General features: G+C 44.5%; 3 protein-coding genes across 3 annotated transcripts in view; 1 reads left to right on the top strand and 2 right to left on the bottom strand.

Annotated features, from left to right (window-relative positions):
• Positions 1–2,506: 2,506 nt before the first annotated feature.
• EXOC8 (exocyst complex component 8) lies at positions 2,507–6,242 on the bottom strand. Its single transcript, XM_005491099.4, has 2 exons — positions 4,516–6,242; positions 2,507–3,865 (listed from the first exon to the last, which is right to left on the bottom strand). Exons 1-2 carry the CDS (start codon positions 6,037–6,039, stop codon positions 3,257–3,259), a joined length of 2,133 nt encoding a protein of 710 aa, XP_005491156.3. The 5' UTR covers positions 6,040–6,242; the 3' UTR covers positions 2,507–3,256.
• Positions 6,243–6,369: 127 nt separating this feature from the next.
• On the top strand, positions 6,370–10,804 carry SPRTN (SprT-like N-terminal domain). Its single transcript, XM_005491098.4, has 5 exons — positions 6,370–6,629; positions 7,736–7,835; positions 8,630–8,758; positions 9,517–9,784; positions 10,080–10,804. Exons 1-5 carry the CDS (start codon positions 6,370–6,372, stop codon positions 10,802–10,804), a joined length of 1,482 nt encoding a protein of 493 aa, XP_005491155.3.
• A 72-nt stretch (positions 10,805–10,876) lies between these two features.
• Positions 10,877–25,305, bottom strand: part of EGLN1 (egl-9 family hypoxia inducible factor 1) — a 45,490-nt gene continuing 31,061 nt past the window's right edge. The window contains exon 5 of the mRNA XM_074537477.1: positions 10,877–24,720. Within this exon, the coding sequence (XP_074393578.1) occupies positions 24,656–24,720 (65 nt within the window). The 3' untranslated portion in view covers positions 10,877–24,655. The remainder of the gene's footprint in view (positions 24,721–25,305) is intronic.

Raw genomic sequence — 25,305 nt, forward strand, 5'->3', positions numbered from 1 at the left:
TATGGTGTTGATAATCCATCTCACACACACACAGAGCCCCATCAGCTGAGAGTCCAGCCTCTCTATGTCCACAAACATTTTCTTCCAGCCTCACCTCGCTGAAGTGATTTTGTAAGAATGTAATGAAGTGACATCACCTGGCTTTCATCAGCTGGCTGCTGCTCACCTCTCCCTCACAAGGGACTCACCTGAAGCTGACTTCACTGAACTCCAAACCAACATCCCCTTTCTGATGATCAAAACAAGTACACCAGCAGTGCTGTACATCCAAAAGTTTTAATGCATGGTCCTTGCTGTTCAGAAAAGTTACTGCATTAAACTCTAATACATAAATTTACCTGAATTTTAAAAAATCATTTTACACAATTTTGCCACAGCACTCAAAGGAAACCAGATTTTATATGCAGTTGTCTCAAAAAAACCCCAATATTAGTGCCTTCTCAAATTAGCAGAACTGTAGTTCATTCAGTAGTTACTACAAATCCCAACTTGAACAACACTATCATCACAAGTGTACAGCTCAGGAAAAGAAAAGTGCCATTCCAAAACTGAAATTTATTAAACTATGACTCAGCATACACTGATTTTTCTGTTAACCAAGTTAACATAAAAGAGTGTTTAGTTTAATTCCACACCATTTTCTTTATGTTATTTTTCTTTTATGATGACTTAATGAGAGTCACAAGTTACAAAATATCAATGCCACTTACAGCAGTTTATACAATCCACACCTGTTTGAATTGTGACAGGCACAAGAACATGATGTTTGATGACTCAAAGGAAAAGATTCCCTGATGCATTAAAACCAGCATCAATGTTAGCCCCCTGCTCCATGGATGGCAGCAGAGACAAAATCAGCAGGCTCAGTGTGCCATGAATAGCTTGATGAAGGGCTCAGTGACAGAGGCATAACAGAGCATGTGGCAAAATTACATTCTACATTTCATCCTCTGCTGAGGCAAAGCTGTGCTACACCAGCTCACAACAGAAGCATGAACAGGGCTCTCCTCCTTGTCAGCCTCATGTTAATGCTTGGGAACGGGGAAATACAATTCAGCTTCTTGGATAAAACCACCAAATATCACAATAATCAGTCTAGAGTTCCAGATCTAACCCTTCTATTGCAAACACACACACACACACACACACATACACAGAGATAAGGCTAATCTGTATTTATTCTGCTCTCTTCTGCTGTTAAATAAAAAGAAATATATCCATGTTCACAAAAAAAACCCCAAAAAACCCAAACCCATCTCTTCTCCCTCTCCTCCAAAATACCCATCACCACAGAGAGCTCTTATTTATAATTCACTTGAAAGTATTTCTCAGATTAGGTTTCCCACTTCAAACAGATGACAGAGATTGTATTACTTTGCTATACTTCACCAGGTTCTGATATCAGAAAGAGTTCACTACTGAAGTAACACCAGTAGGACACTCTCTCTCTGACAGAACATGTTACACAAGTTCTAACTCCCTGTCCCTTACAATAAAAGTAGAGCTATTTCACTGGTTTTCAATCAATGTAAGCTGAGAGCTTTAAAAACACTTTGTTGGTGAGTTTCTAGCAAAAGGCCCAAACACTGAAAAGCAAGTGAGCAGAGACAATAGGATGCTTTGCAAAATCTGACAGTTCAAAAGCCATCCAAAGAGCAAGAAAACAAAACCCAGCCACTCAAGTGGAAACTGCAGTAAACTAGCACTATGAAAACAGGGAGAAATTAAGAAGCTTCAGTATAACAGTTATGCAGAATGTTTAATTAGAGATACCTTTTGTTTGTTCAGGCAGTCACGTGTATCATTCATGACCATGATACAAACTGCAAGAGCTTTAATATGAAAGTGCCACAGGAATAGGATATTTAGTTATTCCTGTTAAGGACGCTTTCTAGGGGACTGATCTCAAGGTCCCTTAGCTGTAACATGATTTTCTCACAGCTAAGAAAGTTTGCACAGAAGCAGAAGAAGTTTGCACAGCTTAGAAGTTGCAGCTGACAGCTTTCCAAAGCCAGCCTTGACACAAGACTTGGCTTATTTTCACAGACATACACTGCACGAGACAGCCAACACCATTCAATCCAAACATAAGAGCATCTGTATAAACTTTTCCCATCAACATTAAAATTGCCAACCAAATCCTTGTGATTTCTGCAAAAAAGATAGTTCTTCTTGCTTATTGCTGTATTACAGGAAGTGATGCTAGCTCTTACAGGAGACAGTGTATATTTCAAAGTTCACATCTCTTACAAAAAGCCTCAGGGTCTTCACCAGGTGTTGGTTCTGTAGAGCAAAACTGGCATTCCATCTTTTCTGAATCAAACAGTCCCTTCAGTCCCTCTCCCTGCCCTGTATGTCTCAAGAGCATTTATGCCTCTTCACTATGGTTGCAACCAGGAGACAACAGCCCATAATGCATTTGTGACAGCACCTCAAGCAACAGTGCACACTTCACTAAATGGACGTGACCCCAATTAGATCCATAAGAAAACATGGAAGAGGAACACAAAGAGGAAGGGAAGCAATTTATTCTCACTTCTCTTGAAGCAAACAAATGGTTCTGACAGCAGGTTTGTTTTCAGACAGTTATAACTTAGGCTGACAGGCCAGCTTATTTACCAGAAGAAGCCCCTTCACCCAAACACCAGAATCTATACTAAAAACATTTTTATTTCAATCTGCCTCTGAAATGAATGAAGATAATCTCAACGTTAATGAAAAGTCTGCATTGCTACCACAGAAATCACATTGTGCAAATCCATGTTATTTATCTGCAGTGCTGAGTCACATCTGGATGGTGGATGTGCCTTCCTGAATACCACACCCTGGGAATGCTTCAGCACTTCCCCTCCTACCAGGACACTGCCTTAAAAAAGAACTGCTAGTGGCATGATGAGAATTGATCTTTTCCTGCCATCTGCTGTACATGTAAGTAAGATTTCCACAAACAATTGGCCAAAATTTGTGTATTACAGTTATTTCCCAAGTCACAAATACTACACAAGCCCTTCATACAGGATATGCTGTCCAAGGACACATGACCTCCACCTTCTCACTTCCCTACACCCCATCCACCAAGTAAAGCATTGCACACTTGCAGGGATTGTTTCAGAGTCTTCAGCTTCTGGAATGCAGCAGGCAAGAGCTCTGCCTCTTTCAGGGACTCAAAAACCCCCAGTTTAGTTCATCTGCTCAATGTACAACACGTTCAGTAAGTGCTGCCACCTTGTTCCTGGGAAGAACAGTTAGGTTCAGTTCACACCACGGAGGTGGTACTTTCCGGATTTACACGCATCAATCTTGAGGCATTCCTCAGATCCTGTAGCTGCTTGGCTGGTTTTCCAACTCCTTCCTCAAACCTTTTTTCCACAACAGGAAGGACAGTTTCATACAGGAAAGAGGCGTTCTGCCTAATGAACGCTTTTTTCTCAGGGTCCTGTTCACACCGCAAACTGTAGTCAACATGCTGGACAGCCACCAGGATGATTTCCACCAGGCTCTCCAGGAGAACCATGTGCAGCTCTGGAAAGTAAAGCTTTAATGCTTCCTCCAAGAAGGCCATAGTCTGCTTAGTGAAAGCTACTACAGTGTAACTGAGGTTGACCCAGCAGTCATCACCCGTGTATTGGTCAAAATTGCCCACCCCACAGCTCCTCATCTCCTCCCTGAGCTTCCCCAGAGCCTCCGGAGTCATCAGGTTCATCTTTCTCCACATCTCCTCAGAGTTGCGGTGCTTGGTGGCCTCGATGATGATATCCTTGTAGCTCTGCAAAGCACCTTTGATATCCTTCACCAGGAGGGCGTGAATGATGAAGGTGAGGTCCAGTCCAATCTCACTCAGCTGCTTGCAGTGCTCTTTAGCCACCTGGGATAAAAAAGAAAAGCAAAGGATGTTATTTCTGTGCAGGCTCCCTTTACATTTTACGCTTTTAGCAAATTTATCTCAGAAAACTGAGATATTTCATACTCATACTTATTTCTCGTACTTTAAGAATCTCATTAATGAGACATTAGTAACTGAAAGATACATCCTGGCTGTGAAAAATACTCTGGACAATTACACTATATAACCCACACATGTAAGCTCCCCCCCCAGTTAGCAGCTGAAAGAAAGCATAACCTGAGAAAGTTAGTCTTGCAAAAGTATGAAAATGTAGCTAAGGACAGCCTTGGAAAACAAGGAGAAAATTTTGAAGTACTTGTAATTCAGGTGTAGCTTATGAAAATTTTAGGACCTCCTACTAATTAAAGGCCAATTATGACTCAACGCATTTTGTATTCTTGAAAAAGGCAAGGTTTTCCTTGACACGTATTATAACCTTAAGGCTTTCCTCTGTTAAACTGAAAAAAACCAAACAAACCTCAAATGAATATTAATCTTTCAACGCAGAAAACCTCTCTGGAGACCCACACAAGAGTGAACAACTAAGCCAGAGTTAGAAAAGAGACTTTAAAGCTTTGCAGCCTTTGTTTCAACTGCTGTGCCCCACCACCCCCCTCTTCGGACTCTCTTACCTTGACACACTCTGCCGCAGTTGACAAACTCTCCTTGCTATCAAATACTTGCTTACTGAAGGCATCTACAAACATCCTCATGGACGAGCGCGCCCAGACAACGAAGGCCGAGTAGCAGCCGTTGTTGCCGGCGAAGTCCGTCTCAAACTCCCTGGCCGTCTCCAGGAGGCTGGTGAAGAAGACATGGCAGAGCTTGTGGATGTAGAGCAGCGTGGCGCCCTCGATGCGCAGCTGCCGGATGGCCGTCTGCACGGCAGCCGCCCGGTTCTTCAGGAACAGCTCGCAGGCCTTGGTGGACTGGCCCAGGCGGATGAGCTGGGACACGGCCCGGCGGGTGGCCCGCGGCCCGCCCCGCAGCGAGCGGTCCGGGGACAGCTCGAACACCAGCACGTCCGTCAGCTGCCGGACGCGCTCGTCCACCTTGGCCCGCAGCTCCTTCACGGGCTGGCTCACGGGCTTGTCCGCCAGGTACTCGTTCAGTTTATCCAAGAGATCCACCGCCCCCTCGAAGTCCCGCTGAGCAATGCAGACGTCCAGGTCCTCGGGCAGCTCCTGGATCCACTCAAGCGAGAGGTCAACGACCTCCTCCTCAGCGGAGGGCTCATCCTCCTCCTCCTCGTCCTCATCCTCGTCGAAGGGGTTGGTGGATTCGGGGGGCGTCGGGGCGGGCCGGGGCAGCGCCTCCTGCTCCAGGCGCCGCTTCTCGCTGAGGGCGCGATTGCGCTTGGTCTCCTCCAGCACCTCCAGCCACTCCTTCTTGATCTTGGCGTTCTCAGCCTGGAAGATGCGGCTCTCGGGGAACATGAGCAGCTTGAACATGTCCTTCATAGGCGGGTTGTCCTTGACGTTGACCACGGCCAGCCCGTCCAGGGGGTACAGGGCGTCGTAGCGGTAGGCGCCGCGGCGGTTGGGCAGGGCGGTGGCCACGAGCAGGCAGTCGTTCATGAGGAAGGCGTGCACCCGCTGGATCTGCGCCATGTGGTCGGCGTCGTACTCCACCAGGTCGCCGTTGTAGACCAAGTACTTGCCGGGGCTCTCGGGCAGGAGGTCGCGGCAGCCCTCCACCTTCTCCAGGAGGGTGGTGAGGGTGCGCTGCCGCCCTTCCTCGTTGGCGGCCGCGTCCTTGCCCGACAGCGGCAGGAAGGGGTCGGCGGCGGCGGCGCGGCGGGCGCCCAGCGCGGGGTCGTCGCGGTCGGCCTGGAGCAGCAGGGCCTGGGTGACGGCCTCCATGATGCCCTTCTGCTCGGTGAGGATGTGGCTGAGCTGGTACATCTCGCTCTCCAGGTAGCTGATCTCTCGCGCCGTCTCGATGAACTGCCGGTAGTTTTGGTAGACGTTGCGCTTCAGGCTCTGCGCCGTCTCCTCGCTGAGCGCCTGGATGCGCTGCCGGTGCTCCTGCAAGTCCCGGTCACCGTCCGACTGCTGCGACAGCTGCTTCACGTACTCCCCCGCCGCGAAGCCGCCCGACTCCAGCTGCCGCCGCAGCCGGCTCCCGCCGCCGCCCTCGCCCAGCGACAGCGCCATGTCCGCGCCGCAGCCGCCGCCGCCCGGTACCCTCCCCGCCGCTACCGGGGACACGACACCGCGCCGCGCCTGCGTCCCGCGGCTCGGCGGCAGGAGCGGCTGCCCGCGGTGACGCGATGGGGCCGCGCCGGCCGGGCGGGGGCGGAGGAAAGGAAGGAAAAGGAAAGGAAGGGGAAGGGTAGGGAAGGGAAGGAAGGGGCGGAGGGGACGGCGGCCGCGTGCGCACTCGGAAAGACGCGGCGGCAGCAGCCCGCGGGTCGGTGCTGCGCGTGCGCCGCGGTGCTGCGGCTTCCGGTTGCGGCGGTGCCGGCCGAGGGCCCCGCGCTGGGGATGGAGGACGAGGATTTCTTGTTGGCTCTCAGGCTGCAGAGGGAATGGGAAGAGCAGGACAAGGCGGCAGCAGTAGCAGCTAAGCGCCCTGATGTCTCTCCGTACCGCTCGTCCCATCGCCCGCTGTCGGTGGTCGATGAGGCGTGGGAGCTGCTGGACCCCAGCCCCGACGTTCATGGCTTGTTCGTGCACTTCAACCAGACGCTCTTCTGGGGCAAGCTGGAGGCTGTCACGGTGTCCTGGAGCCCCCGCATGACCAGGTGCGGCACCGGCGCTGCCCTGTCCCGGGGGCGGGCAGGCCGATCCTCGTGTTTGGGGGCGGCGGGAAGGGCCGGCACCCGCGGAGCCGCAGCGTGTGGCTGCTGGTGTCGGGGAGGAGCTGTCACTTGTCATTGTGCTGCCCCTCGCTGTGCCCCGCCAGCGCCGTGCTGGTGCCATGGCTTCTCTTCCCGGGCACTTGGATATTCCGCGTCTCTGGCAGAGCCCGTACGGCGGGACAGGAGCTGGTCGCTGTCGTCGTCTCCCTTGCCTTGCATCTGCCGTCCCTAGCAGCCACCAGTGGCTTTACCCGGTGCAGGCAGGCCGGAGGGATGTTAGAATGGAAGAAATGACTTGCTCTTAGATAGTGTGATACTTAGATAGTATGTGATACTCATGTACTCGTGTTGCTGCTCTGGTTCTCAGTCTTTATGATAGTTCTACTGCACGGCAGATCGGCAAATATCAACCAATAATAGTATATTCGAAAAATGTAGAATGGGTTTGGAAGGGGGATATAGAAGAAATCTGAGGTTAAACAAACCCAGGAATCCTTGAAGTGCAGTCTGCAGTTCTGCAGCAGATGCAGTTGCTGGCAGCTGGAGTCCCGCCACCTCTTATCCTCTGCTGCCTGCGGTATTCTTTAGGCATTTGGAAATAGTTGGATATTGCACTGACAGCGGACTAACACAGACAAGAAAAGTGGTGTTTGCTGGATTAGCGCACAGAAGTGGAGATATATGTAAATTCGGTATGAGCCAAAAGTTGATGAAGGGTGGGGAGTGAAATTGAAACAACCAGCAATTAAGTCAGCGTTTGCTGCTGTGACTCTCTAGCCTCCGTGCATTGTATTTTATTTTAGTCCATCACAAGTTCTAAAAGAAACAGTCTTCTGCTTTCAAAACGGGTTTTTCTACTCTAAGGAACTTGTGGAATGTTTTTTCTTTGCTGAGTTTTTCAAATAACTACTCAAAGTGATTTTATTCCATGTTCTGAGTAACTTAGCATGTGTTTGCGGGGGGTGGCATTTTAACTTAAATTCTTAGTTTTTGTCGTGAGCTACAAAACCAAATAGATTTTCATGTTTTCTTTCTTCTTTTCCTTTCAGCTCTGCTGGTATCTGTTCATACCACGAAAGAAGTGGGTTGTGTTCCATTCGTCTCAGTGAGCCGCTTCTAAAGTTACGGCCCAGGAAGGACCTTGTGGAGGTATTTGACCCTGGCTCATGAGCCGGCACATAAAGTGTATTGTGCCCACCCCCCACTTCATACAGACATTTCAGGTTTCACAGTGGGATTCTTTTGTGCAGTAACTTATATGTCATGAAATAGTGGTGGCTTTACTGTTAGGTTTGTGTGGCTTGTATTGCTGTACCGTGGTAGTCTTTAGTTTTATGTTTCTAAGTAGGCAAATCCAATTAGAAGTCTAAAGTCGCTCATTTATTTTATTGACTTTACATAGAGAAAAAAACACCCCAAGTTTTTTAACTCCTAAATTATCCTTTAATATTCAAAGCAAACGTGGATTGTAGTTTCTGAAAGGCCAACAGCAGAAAATAAGGATATAGGATATGACTTAAACATGACATTTGGTTGCTCCTTGGGCCTCTGCCAGAGCTGCTGCTTTGAGCTGGCTGAGCATTCAGATTTGCCTAGGAACAGAAATGCTGTAGAGTTTCAGCTTGCTCGTAAGTGGCTCTTTTTTGGGGGTGTGTAGGGCATGATGTCTTTTTAAAGATGTGATTTAAGTTTGAGGATTATTTCTTCTTTTTGGAATGCTGCTTATGGGAGTGATATTATGCAGCATGTTTTAGTGATGTGGGAATAGGGGTAATTTGGTTTGATAGATCAGTTACGTTTTTATGACCCAGACCGAATATGTGAATAATCAAAGATAAATCAGTCACCACAATCAATGTAGAAGAGTAAAATACTTGCAGCTTAGCCATGAAACTGCAAATGCAATGCTTTTGAGTGACTGTGTAATGGTTGCATCATTGCAGACACTGTTGCACGAGATGATCCATGCCCTGCTCTTTGTTACTCACAACTACAAGGATCGTGAGTCTCACGGGCCAGAGTTCTGCAAGCACATGCGTCGCATTAATCTCCTGACTGGAGCCAATGTCACAGTAAGAATAATCCTCTCCACCTGATTTAATAGAGCTTTCTTCCTGGTTTGCTGTTTCAGTTGACTGGTGCAGAATAAGTAATGTTCTTATTCGATACTCCACAGTTGGTACCAATACAAATTTGCATCCAAGTGTGTGCTAGTTCCATGGTTATTTGTTGAGGGTGGTGGTGGGAACAGGTTGAGGATGATGTGGTGAGCTGTTAGTCATGTAATTTTCAGGTATGTTGTCTGTAAGAATTTTTCTTTTAAGCTTTTTATGGTAAACTAGAAAGAGCTTAAATGGTAGCAGGGAAAGAAGTGCTCCGTGTGAAGAGTAGTCAAGATTTATGTCAATAGAGGGTAATGATATTTATGTTAATATTTTTAAATAATGTGTGTAATAAGATCAATTAAAGTAATAGCTGAAAGGAGAATGCATTACTGGTATTGTTTGCAATGCATTCTGAGCAGTTCATCTTCTAGGTGAAATTGTAGACATTTCCAAGCTGATTTTATTGCTGCTGCAACAAGATAACCAGGACATATTCCTCCACGTTCTTTTTTAGAGCTTTGTTTTAATGATAGATAAATGTTGATCAAATTTTACTCAGGTCCAGCTCTTTTAACTGCTAATATAAAAATCACAGCAGCAGTGGAAGGAGTTGAATGGAAATAGATCATTTAAAAAATATTACGGAGCTAGTGATATAAAATTTGTAACTTCATGAATGACTGGTTTTTTTTGTGGGTTTGTTTTTTTGTTTTTTTTTAACGTAGATCTATCACAATTTTTATGATGAGATTAATTTGTACCGCCAGCACTGGTGGCGATGCAATGGCCCCTGCCAGAGCAGAGCTCCTTACTTTGGGTACGTGAAGCGCTCCATGAACAGAGCACCCTCTGCACATGACTTCTGGTGGGATGAACACCAAAAGACCTGTGGGGGCACGTTCATTAAAGTGAAGGAGCCGGACAAATTCTCAGAGAAGTCCAAGCAGAAAACTCAGACAGCAAAACCTCCACTTTTCAAGTCAACTAACAAAGGTATTTTATAATGTTTTTTTCTTTTCTGAACCGATTTTTGTCCAGATGTTTTCTTGAACAATATGGACCCAACACTACATAAGCTTGGTTTAGATGTTGCTGTTACATAGCCAAAGAATGGGGCCTGTTTGATTGTGCACTCCTAGGCTGCTCCTCAATTGAATTGTCTGCAAAAAGTTTAGTTTGATGCATTATTTTTAAGCAGCTGATTTTTTTTGTGTGAAGCACCTCAAATAATAGCCCATGATTTTTTAATCAAAAAATTATTAACTTATTTTTTAATTTGATTTTGCAGGCAAGACAGAAATGCACGGTAATTGCAAAGACCTGACTCCTTTTAGTGGGACGGGCTATCGGCTTGGAGGAGGAGACGGCGTGCTTTCAGAGAAAAACACCAACGCCAGCAGCTCCACTGCAAGCAGTGAAACACACAGCTCACTGCATCGTTCAGCAGTAGGGACAACACCAGTCCCTAAAAAGGAGATTAAACTGGAAAAGTCACCCCATGGCAGCATCTTTCCGCTTCGTACCAATGGTGCCAGTGAGAGGAGCAGCTTGGCTTTAAAGCGTGAGTTCCCAAAACTCTCCGCTGCTGATTCCGAAGATGGTGAGAACAACTGGGGGTTGCCTGCGAGGATGGCTCGTGTTGCTGAAGGAACATCAAGCCAAGGCTCACCAGTTGGCAAGAGGGCTGTGCCATCTTCTAGCTGGTCACCAAAACGAATCTGTTTGGAGCAGACCCCAAGAGCTCAGGGTGCATCTGAGAAAAAAAGCTTAGAATGTGCTAATACGCTGCAGCAATGGCCACAAAAGAAAGACAAAACTGCCTTTGAAAAGTATTTCAGCAAAAAGGGGGGGACTGATGTCACTACAACTAAAAAACCTAGAGCTGAATTCACACAGCCCTCTGCAAGTCCTAGCAATCCTGTGAGGCAGGAGAGAAGAGTCAGTTGTCCTGTCTGTGAGACTGATGTTTTGGAATCTGAAATAAATGAACATCTTGATTCCTGTCTCTCGTAGAACAGCAGAAATTTTCTTAAAAAGATAAACCAGGGCTGGAAACATTGTTTGAAAGGTAATTTTTGCTCAGGGTTTGCTTAGCTGTGGTTAAACTCCATGTGCCTGTTTTGAAATGGAACTTAAAATGTAGCTGACCTCCATATCCTCACAGTAGTAAGTAAAAATTGTGTAGAGTGCTTCTAGGAATACTGGTAAAGACTCTTCCTGGCCATGTCATAAAAGCGTTCATGATTTCCCAGTTAAACTTCCTTCAAGTGCTGTACAGGACAAATTAGGATTAAAGTGACATTCCCTGCCAGTCTTTATTTTGCTGCCTCTGGGAGCCAGCCAGGTTGATGGTTAGCAGGCCAGTCAGGTGAGTACCAAAGCCATTGTGCCATGAGAAGGTGGGAGTGCCAGCCACGTGTTTGCTGTGTGAGCTGCCTGAAACGTTCTCTTGGTGCACTAAGGTATTTCATGGGTTAAGCATTAAACAGTGTGATTCCTTACAATCAGTGAAACTGATGGAATGTTTGGTTAAACATAAAAATTGTTTTATATAAATAGCTTTTAAACAAAATAGTTTTATATCTTGTTACTGTAATTTTAAATGGCTGTTCGTGTTTACAGTGTTACTGCTGCTGTCTTAACTCACTTTAAATGCTTCCTATTTTAAAAAATATTGACACTACAGAAGTTTAATGTAAATTACTTTGTTCTTGCATACTCTGAATAAATTGTTACTGAAGTTTAAATTTCCACTGAGTCTGGCCATTTTGTGTCAGTTACCAGTGGGTTCACCTGTATGTCTTGTTTATTAGAGCCTTTCTGTATTAACACTTTTCCTTCTTGCATTTCCCTGTAAAAACAGGTGCTGGTGAGTATAGATTGCATCAACTGCTGCTTTCTCCATCCTGTTTTTAAAACAGTTTCACTATTGTTGCACTTCTGTGAAAAATTTTAGGAATACTGATAGTAAAACTTGCTTTGCCATGTTAATTTTCATACTTCCTTCTTGAAGCTGCAGCCATCTATCAGTGTTTCTAGTGATACTTGCCATTTTCAAGGACAGGACTAGCAAGAAATATTGGTATTATCTTTTGTTTTCAAGATGAGGGTGAGAGTTGCACCACAAAGCATCTCTCACATCATAAAGCATTTTTGAGAGGTATTTCCATTAAAATTGCTCTCTGCAGTCTCCTCATTTGACTTTGCTACTGTGACAGATGGGAGTAAAGGAGAAGGATTGTGGGTATTTTTAAACGTGGGGATTTTTCCTGATGTCTTCTGAATTGTTCATTTGAATGACAAACATAAAGCAAATGAAGAATTTAGTGAATAGTGTAGCCTGTTGAGGGAAGATGAGCTTAAGCTGTAGGCAAGTCTGTCCCTCATATACACGTCCTAAAATAGATCATTGTCCAAACAATTGAGCAATTCTGGATTAGCTATGGAAAAATAGCACCTCTGCCATGTGTTTTTGCAAGGAAGTATTCTAAGACTAGGATCTCTTTTATCCAGAGAGGAAGGCTTTACAGTTACTATTTATTGCAGGCTGTTCCTAATGGGTCATGGCCACCTTCATTTTGGGTATGTTACTACAAATGCTGTTTCTGTAAAATGTTGTGCTTGAATACAGTGTCCTGCCCAAAAGAATAACAATGACTACCAGTATGTTTTTTAAATATGCTGCTCAATTTGGGTCAAAGATGAGAAATTCCATCCTCTCTATCAGTTGTCTTTGTCCTTGAGTGAGTTTAGATACTGCCTGGAACAACGCATGCTGCCAGTGAGCCTTGAACAAACCCACTTCACTGAAATGCAGCATAAGTTGCCTGAATAGAAACTTGAGAAACAAGTTAATAGACTCGTTTTCTGAGGCAAGGCAGCTGTGAAGGAGGGTCAAGTGTGTGTGTGTGCATTTTGTCGATAGAAGGTTCTGCAAACTAAAGGAAAAAGCCATCTCATTTCGTGGTGACCTGCTAGGATTGCTCTGGATAACTCAGAAAGGAGTTCCAGAGGTTAAAACTACCTCAGTGGGGGTTATTTGGCCCTTCCATTATTATCATAAGAGACTGCTCTTCAGTTGCCTTGAAACTGGTTATCAGCAAGAAATCCTGAAGGTCGCATGTTAGCAAGTATTTTTTACTTTATGGAAATGTTATCTAGGAAGTTTTCACAACACTTGAGTTCTGATGAAGCAGTGGGAAGAATTTTTCTCAGGGCTCCTAAAATGTATTAGTATCTTGCAAGAAGATATGCAATATAAATAGTCTGATATAGAATATATTCTAACAGCAGCAGCGTGCGTTCATGTCTCCTTTAGTCCAACCTCTGTTTGTTTTCACCTGGCATATTTGGGTCACACGGGAGAAGTGTGTTCTCCCAGCCACTTCAGCCCTGATGCCTGTGCATAAGCTGATGGGAGGCTGTTTACACTTGGGTGGCAGCAGGCCCTCAGGCACGGCAGGGCCTGCTGCTCAGAGTGGAACCAGGAATCTGTTACCTGAGCCCCCTTTCTAGGGACATTTCCCAAGAGAACAACCAGAGAAATATTGCTCATTTGGAACAGTGCTACCCGCCTCTGGGCCAGCGTAATGAATGAAGGTCACCAGGTAATAATCTAGTGCAAAATTAAAGGCTGGAGAGGGCTTAGGCATAACTGGACAAGAAGTGAGTAATAATTCCTGAGGTGCAAAGTAGCTATTCAAACTTCAGACTTCCCTTGCTGCAGCAGGAGGACACTAAATACCTTGTGAGCTTTTCTTCCTCGTGTGTTCTTCTGGAGCCCCTCTGTTCTCCTGCATTTTCCATACCCACAGCATCTCTTCAAGTAAAGCAAGATAGACTTTACTGAAGGGTTAACAGCAAGAAGGCATCAACAACAAGTTTCTGACAAAAAGAAGGACATCCCTTCCAAGTGAGTGGAGCAATCCATGGTGATGGTGGGATGATGCAGACTGCTCTGGCTGGAGAATGTTAAGAAGCTGCAGTTTGCCTCAGCACTGCTGGGTCTGGTCATCCTAGAACACCATGTCTGTGCCTTTTGTTGGATCTTGTCACCTTAAACTGAAAGGCCATGAAAGGTTGGACCAGGTGACCTTGTGAGATGTCCCACAGCCCCTGTGAGCATGTTTGCTGCTGCCTGACGTGCTGAAGGCAGCAGTGCAACCTCTGGATCCCAGCAGCTGCTCCCTAGCAGACAGCCAGCATTCGTCAGTTTTACGCTCCAAACTGAAATACCCAAGTTCTTACTTACATCTGGATTACTACAGCTGTCTTGAAGCCTCGGGATTTAATAAACTTATTTTTAAAAATATGAATGTAAAGCTCTGCATAAAAATTACCCTTGAAGTGTGGTTTGTGGACAGACAGGCCATGAAAGAGACTTGCATTTCACTGTATGTGAATATATGTGTGTGTGATTTCATAGACTCCTGTATGGAAAAAGAAAAAGAGCGTTGTGCGGAGCTTTGGGATCCCTCACCGGGCCGTTAGGTGGCACTCCTTGCACGTAAGGAATTCTAATTTCGTCCTCTGCTACCCGCGCGGGGACAGAGCCGAGTGCAGGACTGCAGGCTCGTGTTTCGCCTACCCTGCGCTCCGGGCTGAACGTGGACCAGCAGCAACCCTGACTGGACCACAAACAAGCTAAAGGAGGAGCAATAGTGGTGGTGGTGGGGGGGGGGAATACCTGCAACTAGCTGGGAAACGAAAAGTAAATTCACAGCTAACTAGATTCCATGAGTAATTCTTTAACTTTGCTGCAAGAAGGAAGGGAAGATGAGAGAGTAGCTCGTTTTTCTTTTTCCACTTCAGGGCTCAGGAGTAAGCCCAAAGGCAGCCTTTTGTGGGTTACAGGTACTGCACTGCTTGCATCCATTGCAGTGACCAAGCTAATTTTCTGTCGTCGTTTGGCATCAACACAGCTCTGCAAGAGATGCAGGACAGAGTTTTAGGAAGTCAGAGGGGTTTATAAACACAGAACTCCTGTGCTTGGCTAAGCCAGGGAGCCAGAGCAGTGTAACAGGTCCAGGGGAGGGTAGTGTACTACAGGTGTGAAAGCTTAAATGGGATGTGGCCATGGCCTTAATTCCTGTTTCCTTTTAGCTTCTGCCAGGCCAGGCTGCTTTAAGACTAGATTAAATTTCTAAGCAGGTGCAGCAGCTTGGCCTCAATAGCTCACCCTGTCTCTGTTCCATCCATCACCTTTCATTTACATAATTTCACCTGCTTTTTTTGCCATAGTATGTCTTGGACGTGCCATTTCCTAAACTGTGTAGCAAATAATCTTTGAAGGGACAAAACCCAACAAGTCAAGTATTTGACTTCATCATTGCTTTATTTTTCTTTAACTGATGTCAATCTCTGGATCATAGTTTTTGTGTTTACTGCAAGTACCTTCTCTTCAGAGCTCAGTGAAGGCCTGCTACAGGATATCAGCTGTAGGAATATGGTATAGTTGGAGGTTCAGTAAGCAATTTACAATGGAAGGAATGGCCAAAGGGCCTCTCTGCTCTCACCCTGCTTTCTCCTCACTGCTTTGCTGCCCTGCCTTTGTCTTCCCACTGCCACTGGTCTCCTCCCTGGAGCATCCCAGTAATGATCAGCTTTCTTCCCCAGAGGATTTCCTCAGTGGGTGTGCTGCCACTCATCCATAAGCAGTTTTTGATTCACTGGGAAGGTGTTGTGTTTGGAGACAGGCACAAAGCTGAAGTGCAAGTGACTCACCTGGAAGGTGCCCTCCTGCAGATGCCAGTGCAGCCTCTGCAGGGTGGGACAGGGCCTGGCTGCACCAAGAGCAAGGAAAGCAAGAGAAGCTCCCTGGTGTGTCACAGGAGCACAGGGCTGGGCACGGGCTGCTCCAGGTACTGTGGCTCTGGAAGGACATGGCACAGATCTGGGCTCTTCTGGCAGATGGCAAACAGAAACATATCCAAAGGGAAGAGTCATCCTGAGGATAAGGCAGCACCCCAGGGACTTCAGAGAGGATGGCACCTGTACCAGGTGCCAGGAGTATGGAGAGCTGCAAGTAAGGGACTCCAGTCTTAAATTTGCTCTGTTCCCCAGACTTTGCTGCTAAGAATCCTTTGGCTTGTTCCTTTGCTTTACATTTAGCAGTACCTACATGGGAAATTTAATTAAAAGAAGAGAAAAGTTTTCTTTCAGCAAGGGTGGCTGAACATGGGAATGGGTTTTCTGCAGAGGTTTTAGAGGGTCCATCCTTGAAGATACTCAAATCCCAACTGGACATGGTCTTAGGAAGCCAGATTTGGGTAAACTTGTTAAAGAGCAGGAGAGCTGGACCAGACCAGCTTCAGGAGTCCTTCCTACATAAACAGCCCTGGGTTTCCACCTAACAACCCCAGGAGCACTTCAGGTCAAATTGGAATTACAGCTGAAGGCAATTAAGGTCCACTTGCTTGCCCTTGCCCTGGTATATCCAGAGGTGCGCACACCATCTCTGACCAGCTGAGCATTTCTTCCTCTCCTGCAAGGTTTGGCATGGGCAGCTCTCATCACTGCCACCATGCAGACCCTGGGCATGGGGGATCAGCCTCCTGTCACATCAGAGACTGGGGGAGTCCAGGCAGGAGCTGGGCAGGTGCCAGGACACAGGACAGGTACAAGGAAGCTCTGCCCTGCCAAGCCTGATTGCTGAATCCTCTCCAAGTCACGCTGTGGGGGGGGAGGATTATCAGCCCTGCAGACAGCACGAATTAAAACTCAGACTTAATTAACTTTGAATGTACCTAGAAGAGATTTAGGATGCCAGAAAAGCATCCCATGAGAGGAAATAGGAGGTATTTCTTGCACTGCAAAACCCTAAGTCTATCCAAGCTATCAGGCAGCATTTCCCAGGCAATATGGCAGAGTTAAGACAACTCTGCCAAGAGGTCTAACTGCTGACATTTGGGCTTAGGCTATGAAATGCAATGTTGCTGAAGCAGATACACACCCCAAGTGGTAAGCAATGCCATGACTTTGGAGCTGTTTGCAAGGTGTTAGAGACACAAGCACTAAACACAAGCATCCCCTGAAGGAATGGGGAGCCCTCACTTTGAAGGAAAACACTGAAAAGTTGTTGCCTTAATGCCACCTTCCTTTTAATCCCTGTACAGGTCCCATCAATGTTATCTTCTCCAAACCAGTTCTGCAGCACTCCCACCCTAAAGCAGTGCCTCACATCCCCAGCAGTGCACACACTGACCCACACAGAGGCTGCAGGCAGCCCATGCACACCCTGCAGCAGACACGGAGGGAAACACTGCCTTAACTTCTTCAGGAAGAGGGGAAGGATGGGAGGCTTCTGCTGTTGGCCAAGCATGCTCACCCAGCTGTGAATTGTTACAGGATGGGTTGATCCCATGTTGAACCCAGGATGGGTGTGTGCTGAAGTGACACCATTTTTAGGAGACTGACAAGTAGATGTCCTGTCCAACAATTTTCAGTTCTCCTTCTGTCTACTTCTCTTCAGCAGAAAGACTGCCCAAGCCTGGTGTGAAGCTGTTGCTGGGTGGCTTTTGCATGCATAAATGCAGTGCCAGGTGAAGGGTATGTCCCATGAGCTGCCACAGCTCAGCTTTGCCGTGTATATCCTCACCACCTCTGCAAGGGACAAGGAGCAATTCAGGGTTAGTTGGCCTCCCAGGGACAGCCAGCAGCTTAGCACACCAAGCTTTTGCCAGGCAGCACCAACTCAGGCGGGCAGCAGCCCCAGGCAGAGCCTGTGCTGCCAGCCATGACTGGTAGCCACTGTTCTCAGGGCATTTTGTGCAGCCAGAGCTTGGGTAGCACCTGAGCACCTGGAGAGGCAGCCACCAGGCTGTGACCAGCTGTCGTCTCACAAAAAAACCCCACCCCAAATGTTTTCTTCGGCCAAGCATGTTAAAATTTTCTCCAACCCCCACTGAAGGGACACAGCAGAAGAGAAAGGCCTGCAGCTCCTTTGGCAGCAGGTGGGAGATTTGGCAGTGCTTGGGGAGCCCTGGAAGGATGCAGGAGCACTGGGGTAGCAAGGGGCTGGAGAGGCCCCCAGGCACACGAGGGAGCAGGAAAGCAAGGGCAGGCTGGAAGCTGAGCAGTTCTCTCCAGGCACTCTCACACGAGGCAATGAGCACATTTTCAAACCCACTGAGAGCACTGGAGGGGTAACCACCCCATCCCACTCTCCCCACTCCTCCATCCCTGCCCCAGTGGATTTTTGTATCACACAGCATCCTCCCCCTGTAAGACAGCGGTGTGTCTCTGTCACCTCTGGGACACAAAGAACATGTTTTTCTGCTTTGGGAGGTGACACAGCAGGGCCCCACCTGCTCTCTCCAGTCCCAGGAGCCTGAAGCATTCCTGCATCCCACTCCTGGTGTCCCAGGCACAGCCTGGCCACAGCTGGCCCCAGCTCCCCACCTGCCCTCCTGGATTTGTGTAAGCCTTGGGTTTATCGTGAAGTACGTGCTCTCCTTTCCCATCTCATCGCATAATGTTCCATGGTTGCAGAGCTACAGCAACTCTCAGCTAGACACAGTCATTTCCTAATGTGCTACTTTAAATAAAGGGTTAAAAAAGCCCAAAAACCAAATCAAACAGTTATAATGTTCTTAAAGTGCAGGTGGAAAAAAATAAAAGTAGTCAAAGAAGTTTCAAAATTGCTACCTACAGAAGTTCTTCTAGATACAAGAAATATTTGGGATTGAAGAGAGTTAACTTTGTAGTTTCTGCTTGTTCATTAAAACATGACTCTGCAGAACACGTGTCCAGCACCACATTACTCACTATTATGTTGTGGCTGGGGAAGGGGAAGCGAAGGGAAAATAAATATGCCTAATGTGACAGCTCAAACTTTGCTCCTTGCTATCAACAACACCATCAACTGGACTCTAATCTCAGAAAACAGATTGTTATTAGCCACGGCCCTCTGGCAAACATTAGCAGTGTCCACAGTCACATTTTCCCTGAGGAAATATTCTCTTTGACGTCCAAAGATGTTCTCAGTACTCCTATAAAAACAGTTCTGGAGTATCTTTTGGCTCTGGTAACTCATGGTACAGCACCCACCAAAATTTTACTTTTCAGATCTAGGGGTGGTGGCATTTAGTTTGTTTCTGTAGTGGTTGGTTGATTCACTCCTATCTTACTGCATGAAAAAAATTCTCAGGATTCCAACAGTCATTAATCCAGCCCCAAAATTCTACTTTCCTTGTGATCCTTAGAGCTGTCACCATGACTTCTGCTAGAATGCAATCTTTTTTACTAGATTTATAAACTACTTACATGCAGTAATGTAAACAAGACACATTTACAACCAAAGTGACATGCCTTCAGATACTTTTGAGAGGTTTTTATTCTTGGTTTTTTGGTTGATCCTGCTCTCTTTAGGTAGCAAAATACAACTCACAACCGAATATGATATTCAGACACTAGCCTTTTAATTTGTGAGTAGGAGTCAAATCTCTACACTTTAGTTATGATGGCTTCATCTTTTTGCTTTTAAATAAAATAAAACAGAACCACATTAGGCCTTGAAACAAACCCAGGAGAGGAACTGGTTCCATCCTGGCAAGCCACACTGACACAGACAGACAAGCCCACAAGGAACACTGGATATTCAGAATATTCAGAGATGAAATTTTACTTCCCGTCTCCCAACAGTATTTTAAAGAAATAATGGGTTTCAGTTCAGACACTGCCCTGAAGCATGTGCCTTTTATCACAGCGTGCCTGTGTGTGTTCCTGGTAAGTTGTCAGCCCATCTCTGTGTTTTACATCCCTCCCACTCTGATGTGAGGCATGCCCTGCAAACTTTCAGCCATATGGAAAGGACAGTACTGGGCTTAGAGGCTAAATGAGCCCGTCACCACTTCCAGCATTTATCACCATGTTACAAAGGTAGTTACAACAACTTCTCCAGAAGACCCCATAAACTATTAACATTAGAAGTTTAATCCCAAGCTACATATTTAATAAGGGGAAAGTCCAACAACTTGCTTCTGGAATACAGACAAGTAAACCAGCTCCTACTTCAAGCAGTTATGAACATCTCATCTCCAGAGATGAAAATATGCTTGTTTGCAACACACATGCATGAAGAAAAGGATGGATGGGATGCACCAACTGTCTTTTTTGAGACGAAGTTATTTTGCATTCTTTTCCCCCACACTTCATGTTCCTCCCAAAGCAGACACCTAGAGTGTATTTTTAATTGCACTGTCCCATATTCCTCATACCACCCAACATGTTGTATCTTGGTCTCTTCACATCCTACCTTACCATTTCTATCCAACTCATTACTTACTCTCCTGGCTAAAGATTTGAGCCTATCCCCAACAGGTTGGCAAGTTAAATCTCATCTGTCCCTTCCACTTTTAGTGCCAACTCATTTGGGAGCTATGGGTTTGGGGTTCTTTTTTCATATTTCAGGAAAGAGATGAATGTTCTGTATATTCACTCAACTTCAAAGCCATCAGGAAAAGCCTGATGAAACTCAGCAAGCGGTAGTAAAAGTCAACAGAGCAAATTCTCTGAACTGGTTTTGGCTGGCAGGAGAGAGGACCTTGAAACCTGCTTCTGTCAGCTGCTCTCCACCCCTAACAGACAGGGTCAAGCAACTCTGATGCAGCAGATGTTCCAGAGTGAACACAGCTCCTGTACAACCAGAGCTCAGTACATGAAAAAAGAAAAAAAAAAGCTGACAATGGGAGACCCAGAGATCCATACTTTGACCCCCACCCCCTCCCAACAGCAGGTGAGATCCAAATCCAGCTAAGACCCATGAATTTCTTCAAAGTCTTTGCTGCTCAGTACTCATAAATTCCTATTAAGCATTTGCAAGAGCATGCTGCTATCTGCATGCCTGCAGGCAAGGTGCAAATGGGAGACTCCTGGAGTTTTGTGACTTTGAGTTTGCTATCATCACTTGGCCTTCTTCCCTCTTCTTCAAAGCATTCAACATGCACAGAAATGGCACTTTTCAGTCTGGCCACACTTACCAGTATGATGGAGATGTGATTTTTCCACTCCTGACCTTGAAGTGGTCAGCAAAGCCAGATGTTTTACATATGATACAGGCTGTCAGCTCTCAAATCTGCAAATGTCTTTTCTGAGAAACACCCAAGTGAAACACTTCATTTTCCCTGGTGCAGTGTTTAATTTACTATGCAAAACAATCCCCCTGCATATTGTGCTCAAGCATGTGATAATTTAAAAAACAAAACAAAACCCAAACCAGGTCTACACAGGATGGTTGCAAGAAAGGCTTCTTCCTTGTTCAATATAAAACTAGGATGGGGAAGAGGTACTTTCAAGACAACTTGTAAGAAGTTACACAGCATTGAACATGGAAAAAGCTTCGAAGCACTTTGCCATCAGCTCAGTGCTGCTACATTTCTGTTTCAACCTAAGAAAATGCCAAGAACCATCGCCTTAGAGCAGAAATGTGCACGACTGGCACCCACATGCCATGAAAGGTGCACTGATGCTGGAGACTCCTCTGAAGATGCAGGTAACTCTTTCTGAACGAGCTGAAGAGAGACAAGCACATGCAGGGGCTTCACAGAAGCTAGAGGGATGTCAGAAGCCCAGCCAGGCAGCTCCTTCCTTGATAACCACACAGCCAACACAAAGCTCACCAAAAGGGGAGGAATAGTGTGTGCTATCTTTTACAGTTCTGCACCTGCAGCCTCTACCATTCTTCTGTCCTCTCTCAAGGGCCTATAATTCATTGGGAGCCATGTGAAACTGAGGACATCCCATTAAACCTTACACATCCTGTTTAAATGTGACTCATTTTGTACCTCACAAACCTGTCAAAAATGGGGAAAAAATTAGAGCTGACTCTACATCATAATCACTCTTCAGAAAGCCTGAAAAGGGTTCTGTTTTTGAGGGAGGAAATAATCAGGAAAACGGTGACCACACCCAGGTAACTGTAGGCAGTCTAAAGAAAAAAGTCCCAAATCCTTCTCCAGAGCAGAAACAGCTCTGATTAAAGAAAAAAAAAAAATCAACCAAACCAAACCACACCACCAAAAAAAAAAAACCAAAAAAACAACAAAACCAAAACAACAAAAAAATCCCAATGCAAACAAAAATCCCAACCAAACACCCACAACAAAACAACCAAAATTCCACATACCCCCTTTATCAGGAGGCATTCATAACTTAGTTGCTACAGAGTAGTTTTAAAAGTTAAAAAGATCACAAATAACCACATAGTTTTCAAGAACCTTTATACATCATCTTTTTTAATTAGATTAGCTTTACAAGCAACTTGAGGAGATGTTTCATAATGAACACTGCTTTTGAAATTACACAACTTTATAGGCAACCTGTAAATGAATCCTGAATTTCTTTGCCTGCTATAGATAAAGGTCTCATATTTCACAGCCAGCTAACATCATGAATAAAAATAGCATTATGAAGCTTTATTTTTAACCAGGACTAGACACATACAGATCATAAGACAGTTTAAAAAATAGTTTTAAAACAAGGACCTGCTTGGTGATGCTCGAGACTGAATATTCAACCGACATGAAATGAACAGTTTCTAAAGGACATGGAAGAAATGGCTGACCTGATTTGTTGACCCTGTTGTAATGACTTACATGGAGTGAAAAATTAAGCACTTTTTAAACCTGTCTGGCAAGCACAAACCTACAGTGTGATTAGAATTTGATACGCTGTTTGACTGCAGCGGTTTGAATTACAGAGAGACTGAAATGAGTTTAAAGGCTTATGCTTACGTTTCTAAAACAAAACCAAACTTCTGTTAAAGGAGTACTAATGAAGATGAAGTAGAAGAGGTGACTTTTTTGCTTGTTTCACTGGTAGCCTAAAAGCACTGCAGACCAGACAGTAATGAAGATTTGCACTCCTTGGCCAGGTTGGCAGAGGCACTTACAGTAAAGGTATCCTGTCTGTTTCTCTGGGAAAAAAAGAGGAAAGAGGAAGAGAACTGTACAGGGCAAGAACTTACTAAAAAAAGGAAAAGTGAAATCAAAACAAAGCTGGGATTTCTGTTGGTTCTCCAAAATGATATACCAATACTGAATTTTTCTCCCCTTCTGTCAGTTTGTTACTAAACAATTAGCTTTTTCATGTTTTACATGAACAATAGTAATGTTTTTAATAAAAAATTACTGAGCTTTCCATAGAAAGGGTCTTTAATTGAATACAAACTATACAGATGCTAAAATTGTCACAAGTTGTAATATATACAGAAATATTTCTGTACACTCACATTGTTTTGGCTAAGTAAGGAAATAAGGGACAGATAGAAAACTGCAGTGGGTAAGGTGAACAACCCCCAAACTCCTGTAAATATGAATGCTGTCTTTGATAAGTTTGCTTTTGTTTTCTCAAGCTTTTAAAGCTCAGGGAAAAAAAAGGAAAGAAGAAGAAGAAGAAGAAGAAGAAAAAAAGTCTGTGTCCAAAACATCCATTTCTTAAAAATACGAATATCACAGTTTCTGCACATCTCACTTTTATTCTGTGATATCCCATCTTCTGGATAAAATAAAAACAATGTAAAAGAAAGCAAATGTTTTCTTACTAAATATATACCTCAGTATTGATCAAAAGGCAGTGCCTTTTTGGGGAAATCCTTCAGCAACAGTGAAAATTTAAAGATGTATTATTGCACAAGGAGCTTACAGAGTAATGCACTTCAGCTTCAGTGTGCTGACCACCTCCTTGATACTATATAATAGATCAAGGTGTCAACTTACAGACTGCATGGGACACCAACATTTGAAAAGGAAATTTAAAAAAGTGAATTTTAGATATTCTATTAACTTATATACAAAGGAAAGGGGGGTGGCAAGTATCTTTTAGAAAACGGAGAAAGCTCAAAAATTTCTGTCAAGTAAGTAAGGAGGTTCTGGGTACCTCTAATAGCCTAGGAAAGCCCTTGTATATTCTTGTAACTCGATGGTGTTTACCAGGTCCCCAAAGCCAATGACAGCAACTGATAGTGTCACGTTCACTTAGTGCCAGTCACTTCAAAAATAAAAAAACAACCAAACATCCCCCCTCCAAAAATAAAGAAACCAAAGAGAAAAGAAGAGAGACAGAAACTTCCCCTCTGTGGATTCAACATACAAAACCACAAACTGAATGTTACTAATAGCAAGATACTGATTTGCTTTTGTTAATAAGGTTCAAGAGAACATAGTCAAAAAAAAAAAAACCAATACAGCAGCAATCTTTAAAAGTTAAGATTAGTGTGAGATATGATATAAAACAATCAGATTTTTAGCTGGTAATTAAAGTGCTCCTTTTCTGAATTAAGTTGTAAAAAAAAATTAAAGTGATTATCAGTTACTGGCAACCCTTACATTAAATTAGGTCTTTCATGGCAGAGGAGAACAGTATGAACAGTTTTACAAAAATAGATCCATGTTATATTGGAGAATACTGTAATTTTTTTCCTTTTTATCAGTTTTTCATTTTTTTTAAGACTCAATTTTGATAAACTGTACCTGGTCATACAAAAATTACCCAAAATTCAAACTTTTACCATATAAAAAAAGGGAGAGATGAAATGGATTCAGCTGGATGACAGGTCTGGCAAAATATAAGGATGGACAAATTCTATGTAGGGCACTTATTTATGTCCAGATGCATATGGTGTTTCTTACTGATTGCTTATCTTCTTCACATAAGCAGTCACAGGCCTGGAGTCACAATCACATAGTACAATGCTTCAGCAGTCAAAGAACCTTCTTTTTGATGCAACATTGAAACACTGTTTGCTTCCGTATTAAGATGTTGGTTTGTTGTTGATTTTCCTTTATCTTGTTATTCACATTCAAAAGTTAATAGATAGCATCAAGATTTATCAGGGTGAACAGCAAGGGGAGTTGCTAAATCAAAGGCTTATAAAACATCTTTCCCAACTGAGTCAGAAGGTTTATTAAGTTCAACCCTCACACCTTTTTCACCTGCAGAAATATGAAAAGGAAAATGGTATTTTTCAGCATTTATCCAAGTACAGTCTAACAGTCTACATCACTTCCCAAAATAAAGTTTTACTATCAAAACACAATATCCCATAAGCAAGAAAAACTCACACACATTCTGCATGGCTTTTGTTAGACTGACATTTTTCCAAAAAATGAATAGGTTTCTATGTTATGACATTTCATTCTATAATTTCACATATTATTGTCAGTAGAAAATAAATTGCATCTTGCACAATTCTTGCTGCAGATACAGAGCAAAGAATGCAATCTGAATTGCAACTGGAAACTGAAACCACAACAATATGGTAATTTAAACCCATTACAGAGAAAACCAATACTGAAGGAGGAAGAATTTCTTTATAGAAGGGGTGATTAAACATTGGAATGAGCTGCACAGGCAGGCAGTGGAGTCACCACCTCTGGCAGCACCATCTCAGTGCCACTGTCTAGTTCATAGGCAGTGTTCAGTCAGAGGCTGGATTTGATGACCTCAGAGGGCCTTTCCAACTTAAGTGGTTCCGTGATTCTGTGAAATTTAAACAACCCAGCCTTCCTTCCTTAAGT

This window comes from Zonotrichia albicollis, chromosome 3, assembly GCF_047830755.1.
Source record: "Zonotrichia albicollis isolate bZonAlb1 chromosome 3, bZonAlb1.hap1, whole genome shotgun sequence".
In the NCBI taxonomy this organism is placed as follows: Eukaryota; Metazoa; Chordata; class Aves; order Passeriformes; family Passerellidae; genus Zonotrichia; species Zonotrichia albicollis.